The sequence below is a fragment of the Watersipora subatra genome, chromosome 5, assembly GCF_963576615.1.
Source record: "Watersipora subatra chromosome 5, tzWatSuba1.1, whole genome shotgun sequence".
Lineage (NCBI taxonomy): Eukaryota > Metazoa > Bryozoa > Gymnolaemata > Cheilostomatida > Watersiporidae > Watersipora > Watersipora subatra.
In genome coordinates, this window is record NC_088712.1 from 53,071,108 (window position 1) to 53,084,435 (window position 13,328).

General features: G+C 36.2%; 1 protein-coding gene across 5 annotated transcripts in view; it reads left to right on the forward strand.

Annotated features, from left to right (window-relative positions):
- Window positions 1-13,328, forward strand: part of LOC137396175 (uncharacterized) — a 114,265-nt gene that overhangs the window by 53,017 nt on the left and 47,920 nt on the right. For 4 of the 5 annotated variants that reach the window (XM_068082324.1, XM_068082323.1, XM_068082326.1 and 1 more), the window contains 3 exons: window positions 206-405; window positions 1,936-2,116; window positions 9,008-9,835. In XM_068082324.1, coding sequence (XP_067938425.1) covers window positions 206-405; window positions 1,936-2,116; window positions 9,008-9,835 — 1,209 coding nt within the window. The remainder of the gene's footprint in view (window positions 1-205; window positions 406-1,935; window positions 2,117-9,007; window positions 9,836-13,328) is intronic. The other variant, XM_068082325.1, reaches the window with a different exon arrangement.

The window sequence follows — 13,328 nt, forward strand, 5'->3', positions numbered from 1 at the left end:
TGTCATCTCCTTTAGTGACAGACCAGCATGTGAATAAGTGTTAAAAATAATATCTACCATTAGTTTAAACTAAATAGGTTGAATTCATATTTCTGCATTGACCTTTTGACCTTTTCCAGCAGTTCATCTGAGCAGTTATGATGATTGAATACTTTTTGACTGTTCGCTTGTTGGCCAAATTAACTAACGTAAAACATAATTGTAGACTCGCCCAGTTAAACAGAGTAAGAACCGATGAGCATTCGGAGAGGAGACGACTGTTAAGGAGGAGTTACGCTCTCGACGTGCCTTCATTAGTTATGTCTCACTGTGAAGTTGGCTCAAAGGATGAGAGCAGTGTTTCTGCTAACATTGCTTGTCAACTTGACTATGACAGGGGTATGAACACCGTGCCTATTATCAAAGGTGAAGCCCTAGTTAGTATCTTGTGAGAGTTGTCTTTTCATGTAAAGAATGATAAGCATGCTATATCTTGAGACACTTGCAGTTTTCCAGATTACCTGAGAAGCCATGCATATCAAGTTAAATACTATATTAAAGACTATATTATTATATATTGTATAGGCGCTCTATTTTTCAACCCTTCCATAGTGGCAGTCAAATAGAGATGGGTTTAAAGAGGTTTTACAGTAATTATATTGACTGTAAGCTTGGTTATCCTGGTGAATGTTAGTCTGTGATCTACAAATCTCGGCCAGAAATCTCAGTCAAGGCAACTAAAGTTCGTAACTCTAAACAATTAAAACTTTTGCAGTACTTAATTCTTGTTCTATCGTCGTGCAGTTTCATTTCTATGACTTCTACGGTCACCCAGCTTTTAAGCAAACCATATGTAGGTATGCTTATTACAATGATGAGGAAATAAACCGAATATAGCTTTTTCTAATACGATGTTGTCCAACAAAACATGCGCTCTGGTTATGCGTAGTCGAACCACATTGAGCATGACCAAAACTGTTCGATGGCAAATCTTTACGTTTCGGCTACGTCGGCCACTGTTTTCAGCCCAAGCTTTTGACATTGAAATCATTGCCTCGGTTGCCATCTGGCTACCCCTTCGGGCTATCTGTAAAAGCAAGCCCAACGCCACGACTAGCTATGCTATTGCGTATTATGGGCTTCACCACTCCTCCAGCGTTTTTCTTTTGCTCAACTAATTTTGTTGATGAAAATAAATCACAAATCAAATCACAAAAGCTTTTTATATAATAAAACAAGCAGTAGTGACGATCCATTCCCCAAAACAATGGTTTTAGTAAGCCAAATGGACTGCATTGACAACAATAATATTCCAAATTTTTCATTAAACTCCATCTGTGTTGTTCCCAAGCAAGCTGGAAGACCATTAATTTGTTCTATCAGAAATCAACTTTGGATTAAACTAAAGTCATCTGCCCTCTAATAATCTTCGCAAAATTTCTAGAATTCCAATGTTGCGTATCCTGTATTCTTCGGTAAAGGACTCCAACAGACTATTCAGTATACCCAGCCACCCACTTCATAGCTACATCCTACAAACAAAAACCACTGAGTGCACCAGACAAACATCCAGCCCATCCTACATACAAAATGTAGATATAGGACGGGCTGGATGTTTGTCTGGTCAAACTCTGGTGCAGATCTAGAATATTCTTATGCCATAAGAATGTCTTTTGAACACTATTATTACGTGTGACATTGTTCTTCCTCATGACTTGATTTGCGTTTAACAGCATTGGCTAGTGAAATGAATTTAAGATAAAATCAAATAATCTATTGCTTAGATATTATCGCTCGCTCGTGTCAAAGCTTCATTTTCACAACAGTCACTACAATACCTACTGACCTATTCGTATTCTGTGGCTTATTGATTTGCGATGATACTTTTGACTGGCCCTGTTTTGAAATTATGCCAATATTCAAAACAATTACCCCTGGAAGTCTGCTGGTTTGTAGCTGACAAGCCCGATGTAAGCGTAGAAAAGAATTCAACGCTGGTATGTGAACTGCCAATAACCTGTTCTACATGTCACAATTCCATTTCTTCACCCTCATTCGCTGTTCAGGATATTCAATGCTCTCAAAAACAAGTCCTGGAGTCCGGCAGCACCCTCCAGCTTCCTACAAGTCGTAACAGGTGAGTCGCACTCTCTTTACTATCTTTGAAAGCATCCTCTAAGTTGGTATTCTGTTTTAGGCAGCTTCCTTGTGTCATGGTCTTCTCTAGCTGCCTGGATTAAACCAGTGTTTTGAGAAGGTTGTCTCTCGTATCACAGAAGCAATTTGCAACCGGATGCTTTTTCGAACATCCTCCGGCAGGATTTGATCCCTGACCAGTCGCTTGGCAGTTTTGAGTGCCAACTATAGCATCGCAGCTGTTGCTACAAGGCTATTTAAAGGCTATTTTAAAACAAAATTCTTGGGATGCTTTGATGTACTCATGATGCCGCAGTCTGAAAATGAAATCATCGATTGTTAACCTAAAATCAGCACCCATAATAGTAAGAGCTACATGAAGACAGCTTTAATCAGACTTGTTGTTGAGAATTGTTCTCAGTGATGTACTCTCTTTTGATGCTTTGTCCTTCTCTAGTCTTTTAGCAGATCTCAAAAAGTTCACAATCACATCGTAGACCTAAACTTGTAGACTTACCTGATTGAAACTCCGAAGACCTACATCTTTCATCAATTTTCACACGCACTGTACTCCGGTGTTGTAGTTCTCTCTAAGTAACCCAAGAATGGTGTAACTGTAGGATTAGGAGTTGTCTGCTTATCTCTGCTCTACTATGTATATACATATAGCCATCTCTTCTCCATCCTTCTCAGCTCGGGTGGTGCGCTTTGGGACTTCTCAAGGAGAAAGAGATTTCTTTAAGCCAAAAAGTTTAGTTATTCTATTTTGATTGAAAGGAGGTTAAGTAGAAAATAACTTTCTGGTATAATTCCTTAGCAGGGGACGGGACAAACCAAGTTTAACAGAACTTTAGTCTACCACAAAAGGCTACAGTAAAAATACATCTATTCTACATATACATCTATGACTAGTCTGGGTGTAAATACATCTATTCTACATATACATCTATGACTAGTCTGAGTATAAGTGCATCTATTCTATATATACATCTATGACTAGTCTGAATATAAGTACATCTATTCTACAGATACATCTATGACTAGTCTGAGTGTAAGAAGGAGTGGAGTGAGTTCTCTGATTTTTTTATTGATTGTTTAATTGGCTGAGATAATCTGTAGAATAACAAACATGTTTTTAGCAAGTACTCATTTAGCCCTCACAGCTCTAGCTTTCGCACTATGCTAATATTTGTCATAAAAATTTGAAATTATAAAGTAGTCATAGTACAATTGAAATACTCTGCCCCTAGCTAAAAAGCTATTAAAAATTAGTCATACAGTGGACCCCCCCTCGGGTTACGGCGTCCCTGTCTTACGATCCCAAAACCAGAATGAATTAATATCATTTGTCAAGGTCCACTGTAGAGCTCTCATCAACCATTAGTCAAGAATTGATAGCAGCTCTGGGTGTTATTGCTGTTTGTGATTCTGTTACAGACTGTTGAATCATATAATCTGTTCTATCTTTCCTCGAGTCTCAGATATTGGAAACTTCCCTGGTCTCATTTTAGCCTGATCATCAGGAATTTTACTGTTATGTTTCCTCATAAGGGGAGTTTTTGATAATGGATTTCAGGAAATTGGATTTTTCCAGGAGACAATCGCTTTGTTATTGCATCATCACCGGACTACATACCGGCTTCAATTAATTCTTTGCAGCAAAATTCCAAGTTTCTTGGTGCCATGTATTTATCTGGATACATAATTTGAAATTTTAATCCATATTAACGCTGAAAAATCCATTTCAATCTTGTAACCTCAAATTGATTTACTCGTTTTAAGCTTTGCTAAATGATCTAAGACTAGTTAGTAGCAATTGATGATGGAACAAGAATGAACCACTCTAATTTCTAAATTCATTTTGTCATTTTTTATTTTAATTTAGTATTTTAATTGATAATTCAAATTGAACATCATACAAAAAACTACCTTTCCTAGTAAGCTTGTAGCGGAGTGGATTATGGTTGGATTATCGTTTTATTTTTAATATTCACCCTGTGTGACTACTTCATTGGCATTGGAGTCGAGAACCTATCATCATCATCAAACCAAACTGCTGACCTAGACTACTGCTGCCTAATAATAATGATAATGTGTACAGAGATACGGGAGATTTGCCAAGTATGACAGGCACCATGACTGCACTGCTCTTCACCTTCCTCACTCATAAGCCACTATTTATAAAAAAAGAATGTTCTGGAAAACATGGAAAATAAAAAATGGTTAAGTACAACTGGTTCACCTTGATTGCTGTACATCGGTCCAGACTGAATCGCGGAACTCCTATGCTTATCTCCAGAGAATTGGTAACATCAGATTATCGATTATGTATCGGGCCATAAACAGCAATATTGTATATTTTTAGTTAAAATACTTATTTATTATTTGCTGTAACTCAAACTCCTGTAAGTCAAATTGAAAAATAATTCTTTACGACAGCCATGAAAACAGATTAGTATTCCTGGGCTAAGTAGCTGCTCCCATCAGATGAGTAGACCATTTCCAGGGAGTTGCTCAAGTTGAGGTGAAATTTCCTTAACCATAGCCAGTATTTATATAATATAATAGCCGTAGCTATCAATTATTTAACACATGGTGAAGGCTATTGCATGATACCTCTAGTTCATTATCACCAAGCTATTCTTCAAGAAAGTCGACTGGCTGCTCCCTAGTCATGTCTACTTGTTTCGCTAACTGAAAAGATTCTCGTTTCCCTTTTCTTCATCTCTAATTGCTATTGTTGGCTCAAACATAGCGAAAGTGCAAAAGCTTTGTTAAGTCGAGTAGCAGAACTAAATGCTCGCCATTCATAGGAACTACGATCTGAATCCGTAGTAGCTATTCGTCGAAACTACGCACGCTGGCAGTAGAGGATTAACCTAATCGGTATGCGATGCTGGCACAAAAGCTAGCTAGGGTCTGCTGCTTCTTTTAACGTTTGACAATATTTGCTAAACTTTTTGCGACATGACGGTCTTAAAGTTCTTGGCAGAACTCCAACAAACATGCATCTTGAGATAAGACATATTCTCATGTTCTGTAGAGTATGACTGACCATAGGTCAGCCTAACTCTCCTGAATCACGGTGAGTGAAAATTGGTTGCTTTCCTGTACTAGCTGACTTTTAGAATATACTGGAAGCTCCTAACTTTATATTGTTTGATTTTACCTCCGTTCTGCATGGTGTTGTTAGCATACGCTATGTTTCTATGACACTATTAATCTGCAAGTCTGCGTCGATCGCAAGATGGAAGTGGCCAAAACCTGTGAGTTTAGCGAGTTTCGTTGGTCGATAATTTTTACTGAATGTTTCATGTTTGCACAAGATAAAAACGACACTTGCGAATGATGCGCAATAAATTGCTGCGCGAGCTGTTCCATTTTAAACATTTTCCGTACTTAAGTCGTTTCTTTTTACAGGAGTGCATTGTTTTTATATAGAACTCCTTATCATTTTTATTAAGGCGTTTGAGTCAATCCGCGACATGTTGAAACACTTATCTTACGGTAACTCAATGTGTGCGCAACTCCAAATATAAGAGTATACTCCAAAGTATAAGAGCGCTGTCGACTTTGATGCCTCAGATCGGGTCTCTTGGAGATGACTCATCTGGTTGGGAAAAAAATTGACCAGTTAATCACAACAGTAATTGATAATGCCAAATTTAGCTAGGCTGGTCTTATCTGTTTTAGTTTACCGAAATGTATTATTGTTAGCTCCAAGCCTGACTGCTTGAAGAGTTTAAAACTATTTATAGTTTTAAACTCATCGCTGCCATTGCTGCCCTCATGATTTGCTTACCCTGCTCTTCAGCATGTGCACGTACGATATTGGCAAGCAGATTTAGTTAGTATCCTTAAAACAAATATGTAGTCTACTACCGACAAAGAGTTGAATTCTGAACTGCTTGCTTACAATAGCATGGCTTTTGAGTCACAGCGACCGCTTGGACACGTCTAAAACTGGCGACGGAGGTCGATGTTTTGTGCTAATGCTTTAGGCACTAGTCTATCAGGACATTGGATCTAAAAATTTTTATTCTCTGGTACTGGAAGGTGGCATGTGCGCCACATTGTGATGGTTCTAAACACTTACGCCGATCTCAAAATGTACTATAGTTCAACTTTTGAAAATCTACTTTTTGTTGTACTGCAATCTTCATAGAAAATTCTTGTCCAATAGCGTGGTGTCCTGGGCTAGATGGTTCGGAGTAAAATGAAACACCAAGGTTTTCAGTATTGTGTTAGACACAAGATAATAACATTGATTGTTTAGTCAGAAATACAGGTAGTCTTCACTTAACGGCGGTTACGTTCTGAAGATGCCGTTGTCAAGCAATTGTGTCGTTAAATGTACCTCCCCTTTTGAGCCTCTATTCCATACAGATAGGCTAATCCGTACTGTACTAATTCACCTTTCTCTATTTTTATTCCTTTTTTAATAATAGGTACTAAATTTTAACAAATAAATTATATTTTAACTTTTTCTTTTTGATTTAGCTTTCGCGTGTGTATGATCGTGTCAACAAATGTTAGGCTACCGTAGAGTATATTGAAATAGATACCGCGTATTTTCACATATTTTTTATGTTTACATTTTTGGTATTTTTTTTAATGTTTACTTTTTGGGTATTTTTTTATTTATTTAACATTTCTATGTACCATGAGTCATTTTTATAATACTTCAACTGCAGCAGATATTACCCTAATACCTGGTACCGTACATACATAGAATCGATGGAATGGCTAGCCTACTTATGTAATATTTATACATTCGTGGTTACTTTAATAGTTTTAAGAAATATGTTTTCTTTCTAATTCTATTTAGGTTCATTAAGCGACTATTGCCAATTTTCACAATTTTTAACGTGTCGTCGTGACTCCCAGTCATAAAATAAGCCCGTCGTTAAGTGATTCGTTCTTCAGACATAATAAAAGGTGAATACCAAATATCGAAAAGTTTTTCGAACATCAGGTGAATCTTGCCCAGTTTTTGCTTCCTCCTGTAATCTCATCATGAAATACATAGCTGGCTCCTTCCTCCTTGTCAATTACTCATGACGTCATGCTATCCCACTCCTCCCTCTGATTACATCTTCTGTCATGTCATACCCACCTTTCAGTTGACACTGAAATCTAATCCGCATGCAATTGTCAGCTAATTTAGTCTCTGAGCTGAGAGAATGACAATGTTGTAGGCAAGGTTTGCTATAGCTAATACTATGACATCAATTGACACCTGATCAGCTATCATTTGCATAGATTTCCTTTTAATAACGCTGGTACGGTGTGGCTTTTTGTGATTTACATGAGAAGACGAGTCTTAAAATATTGTTTATTCCGTAATTGAGTGTGTGTATTGCTATAATAATAACAACCATAAATAAAAGAATAACACATAACATATTTAAGTGTTCATCTTGTTGTGAGTTAGGTGCATATTGACAGTTTATAAGTTGCTGGTTTGTGTAGGTAGTGCTTTTTAGGAATGTACTTCTGTCGGGCAGAGGTAAACTGTCAACCATAGCTTGTCATATAATGGCAAAGCAATCAATCATTTGCTTGTATTAGCTAGCTAAACTTGGCAACGAGTATTATTGGTAGCTATCAACTTTGTCTAATTGTTACGTTAGGATTAAATCAATTGAGTTTTTAGGTAATTATATTATTGAGTTTTGCGAAAATATATTTTGACACTTTTTGATTTCATAACAATAATTCTTTCACTCAAAACTACACATGCTATGAGGGAGTTCTCTTAAAGAATTTGAGCACTTTTTACAGTTAGCCATGTTTTTATGTAAGATTTAGTGAGATCTATTTTATCGCCATTAGCTGGATTGTTTCTGTTAGATGACGTAAAAGGCTAACATGACAGTAAATTATCTAAAGTTAATAGATACAACCAGATTCCAAGCAATTCAGTTTCTCATTATACTTTTTGTAGGGTTTAGATGATTATAAAGCAATTAGAGACAGTTGGTAAGGCTCCATTTCAACCCTATAAGCACTAGTTACAAGAAACCGCAACATCACCTTCAAATGACCTGAAATTTAGCAACTCTCTATAAAGTACGCTGCTTCACGATATGGTGTTAGCAGATTGTATCACGTACTTATAAGTATGTATGACTAGTACACTAGCAGTCATGTGCGCCGTGAGATATCATCATGTGTAATAACTATGTGCACAATTATTCATAGATGTGGCAAGGTAGTTGAGTTACACATTCAGTAGTGTGTTTGGTTGGGAATCTGAATATGAGTGTTCGATTCTTGTGCGGGGCAGTCTTTTTTCCTAACGCTCTCACCGTTGCTTCGGAAAGTCACGGCTGTTATTATAGTAAAGACTTGTCATCAATTTGAAAATACAAAAAAGTCTTATTTTAATTCTTTGGGTTCAGTTTCGTATCAGTAATTTAAATATAAAGGCTGATCCACTGGGTCATGATTTGTCTCAGTGATGCCTAGTAGTGGTGGAGCGAAATGTTTGGCTGTTTCACATTACACTTTTTAGTGCATTCAAGAAAAATTAATGGAGGAGTTAAAAATAAATCACAAACCATTGTCATCACCTGTTAATAAATACAAATTTATGAACTTTTTTACCTTTTGTTCATACTTGAGGTACAAGGGCAGACAACTCTATCTTACTTATTCTATCATTGTTTGGTGAGCAACATAATATTCTATCATAGTTTGGTGAACAATGTAGTATGATTTATTACCATCGCTGGCAGGTGGTTTGTGTCCGCCCTGTTTGACATACTTGACTAGAAAAGGATAAACCTGGAAGCATGCGTGAGACCATTAATTGACATGTCATTTATGTGGTTATCGAGAACTTGGCTTAAGGTTACTTTGTTGGTAAAATACTTTGATTATTTGTCAGGTGTGATAGTGGTAACGGCTCTGATAACATGCAATCATCGGGTAATGTCAGTCCCGCCTACAGTGACTATGGAGGAGGAAGGATCGACGCGGATGAACAGAACGAAAGCCTTAGAAAAACGCCTCGAAAATGCACCACCAACCCAACATCTTATTTCGGGGATGAAGCCACCACTCCCATCATACCTGAAGACCAACAACTTATATCTCACTCTATGTATGGGGATGAGTCGAGCGTATTAAAAACAATTGAGAGCACAACTCCAACAGTGAAACTCTGGCCAGTATACCAAATAAATGAGGCACGAGTCAGCTTTGAAAATGGAAAATATGAAAACAATCCAGACAACTCTCAAGCCTCCTTCCATTCAGCCGATTTTCTAAATAGGTCAAATTTAAATTGGCGAGACGACGCGGAGCGCGAGGACTGGTTAAATGACACGGCAGCGGGAATAGCTAACGACTTCACTGAGACAGTGGAAGGTGCTGGTAATGAAATGCCTCAGAGTACGGATGTGATATTGAATGAGATGGAAAGTTGTGTCTCGAATAACTTTTTGCCGCCAGGATTAGTACGCTGTCAGACAAATGATCATCCTTTCGTCACTCGACCGCCGTTTGTATGCGAAACAAGACGGCTCAGTGATGCAGTTAGTTCAATTCAAGATAGAGAATTGATGAGGAGTCGTCCTTCTTTAGAATCTCTTTCCAGTCTCGATGGCTACTTTTCCCAGATCCATTTTGCTCATTATGACTACCATGACAACTTACCTGACAGCCCCTTTGCTGCCGCCTGTCCTCTCTCTCAAGCACCAAAAGCTAAGGCAAAGTAAGCCTATAGCATACATTTACACCTATTATTACTAAAACTCTTTGTTGTTTGCATGGTTAAATGTTAGCAATTATTCAAAAGGATGGTAAGGCAGTTTGCGGTAGTAGATTCTATTGGATATAATTTTCATCAAATCAGTTATTACTGGCCAAATGGCTCGCTGAAAAGAAATGTGGAATGACTATAAAACTAAAGTTTATCTACATGTACAGTAATCTCTCATTACTTCCTGGTTCATTTTTCCCGGCTTCAGTACATTGCGGGGAAAAAAGTCCATTTAAAAGTAAAAAAAGCATAAATAAAAATAAGAAAAAACGGAAATATTGTTTATATGTATCATATATTTATATATATATATCATATATATATATATATATATATATGATATATATATATATCATATATATCATATATATATATATACCTTATATTTACCTTGTATTTACCTTGTATTTACCTTGTATTTACGCTATACACATATACCAGTTGTAGCACTCTAGACCAGCAAGCTACCTCTGCAAGCATCTTTATGATATCAGTTGTAGTGGTTCGCTGGATTCCCGTTACGTTTTGTAAAGTAAATGTGCTTGGATCAAATCTCTTAAATTCACTGACTGGAAAAATGTCTTATCAACCTAAGAAAAAAGGAAAATGCTTTAGATTAATCAAAAGTGATTGTATTGCCTATGAGTCCGTCAGTTTTTATTTTTTCAATTTTCACAAGTTGGGTTACGATTAACTGCAGCAAATGAGTGATTACCGTATCATTTATTGCCTATGAGTCTTCAGTTTTTATTTTTTCAATTTTCACTAGTCAGGTTATGATTAACTGCAGCAAATGAGTGATTACCGTATCATTTATTGCCTATGAGTCTTCAGTTTTTATTTTTTCAATTTTCACTAGTTGGGTTACGATTAACTGCAGCAAATGAGTGATTACCGTATCATTTATTGCCTATGAGTCTTCAGTTTTTATTTTTTCAATTTTCACTAGTCGGGTTACGATTAACTGCAGCAAATGAGTGATTACCGTATCATTTATTGCCTATGAGTCTTCAGTTTTCATTTTTTTCAGTTTTCACTAGTCGGGTTATGATTAACTGCAGCAAATGAGTGATTACCTTATCATTTATTGCCTATGAGTCTTCAGTTTTCATTTTTTCAATTTTCACTAGTTGGGTTATGATTAACTGCAGCAAATGAGTGATTACCTTATCATTTATTGCCTATGAGTCTTCAGTTTTCATTTTTTCAATTTTCACTAGTTGGGTTATGATTAACTGCAGCAAATGAGTGATTACCGTATCATTTATTGCCTATGAGTCTTCAGTTTTCATTTTTTCAATTTTCACTAGTTGGGTTATGATTAACTGCAGCAAATGAGTGATTACCGTATCATTTATTGCCTATGAGTCTTCAGTTTTCATTTTTTCAATTTTCACTAGTTGGGTTACGATTAACTGCAGCAAATGAGTGATTACCTTATCATTTATTTAAACTCTCTATCAGTCCTCAAACTGAAACCTTATAGACTTAAATATTCTGCCAGAAGTTTTTTCAATCTTTTGCCGTGGCTTCTTTGGAGCAGACAAACTAACCTGAAGTAACCGATGGTAAAAAAATGAAATTAAACTATATTTTTATTGCGGGCTAGAGTTGTCTACTTTTGGTAGCATGACCTCTACTGCGGTTTTATATGAATTACATTTAAATATTCAAAGTTCTTAGTTTCATTGTCTTCTGTCAGCCTGCTGTGAGCGTGAAGCTTTAGCTCTGATTTCTTTTTAAAGAAAATGACCTATTTGTTTCTTTGTTCACACACTCTCTAATATGGTGCAGTAGATGAGTTTTTATACTGCACACAGAATGATTTGTATGTCTATAAATTACCATCCATTTTGCATGAGCGAGTGTTGAGTGGATGCTTTTGTAATGGAAAAGGTGAATTTATTAATTTTAGAGGATTTGCTATGATAGTCCCATCAAACTACTCGTTTATCAGACTTATGAGGACTTGTCAAACCTACCTGCAATAACTTCCAAATAATTTACAGGATATTTTTTCATTCATGAGAAGGTTTAAAACCAGTTTTGTATCTCTTTTTTTATAGCCCAAAAATATTTTTTGTAAAAGCAAACAATTTGAAATTGTGAACGTAACGGTCTTTGTTTGAAACTGGTTTTTCCTATGAGAGGTAAATTCTCTGCGGCGCAACTTATACAGGGTTCCAGTTTATGCTAATTTGAAAACCAAGCAAAACACAGAATTTTCTTCAAAGCTAGAGTGCAATTTATTATGTCCAATTTGCATTACAATGTACAGTACAATGTACAATTTATAACGAAACTTTAAAATCTAATGATTTGCCATGTTCGCGGACATGTATCGTTGTTTTTACTTAAAAGATAATGCATATTTAAGAAGACATATGGGCCGATCTATATAAGGCTTTTACTTGCACTTTTGGGGTCGCCTTTCCTCAAACAGTTTCTAGACATTTCTATTGTCATTACGCTTTTAGCTCAATCAACCTGTAAAATGCTGGACTTGTGCGATTTGCTTTTTTTGTGTTTGTTTTTGCGTCCCCGATAATTGATGATGTAAGATGCTCCTAAATACGTTTAAGAATAATTGAACATTTCGTTTTTCAACAGCCACTATAAAATTTGCATAAAGTGCTCTTTACAACAAAAATTGTTAATAATAACAAGCAAGCAAATACAAATTAAACCCATTTAAAGTCAACCAAACAATTTAAAGTCAACCAAGCAGACCGATAGAAGCTATAACGTATCATAATATAACAAATAACTGTAGATACTATAGCTAGATACAGACAGTCGCTTGTATTAACCCTTTGAACCCTAATGGCCGGTATTTCGGCATTGTATAAGTGTGTCGGAAACCCTAGCTGCCAGAATACCGGCATTCACATGACTCTGTTTGCAAAAGCTATTTCTAAGTAACAGCGTAAACCAATCAAATTAATTCTTGCATAGGGCATTAGACTAAAAATTTCACTTCCATTTGTAACAGTTTTCAAATATCTTTATCTACTTCCATCGTTATAATAATAAGTTTTATTGTAATAATATCGCAAAAAAATCGATATGGCTCATTCGTTGGTAGGTCATGGATGATTGTGATGCAAACGAAGAATTTTATGATACTAACTATTATTATCCAGTTTATTTTGAGTCGTGAAATGATGATGAACATGTGCTCGATGGGTATGATGCTACTGTAAATATTTTTACGAGTTTTTAAATATGTAGGAATTTTTATGGTTTTACCCCAAATAATGGTGGGATACTGTTTTTTTCTGTTTGATGACATTTGCTTTGAGTTGCCGGTTTTTTACTAGTGTTTTACCAAATATTACTGTATTATGAGCAAATTTAGATATATTTAATAAAAGTTTAAAAACATAGGATCGTTGGACACATTGCCAAGAGTTGCCGACACACATTGACATGTACGGCCAGGGTT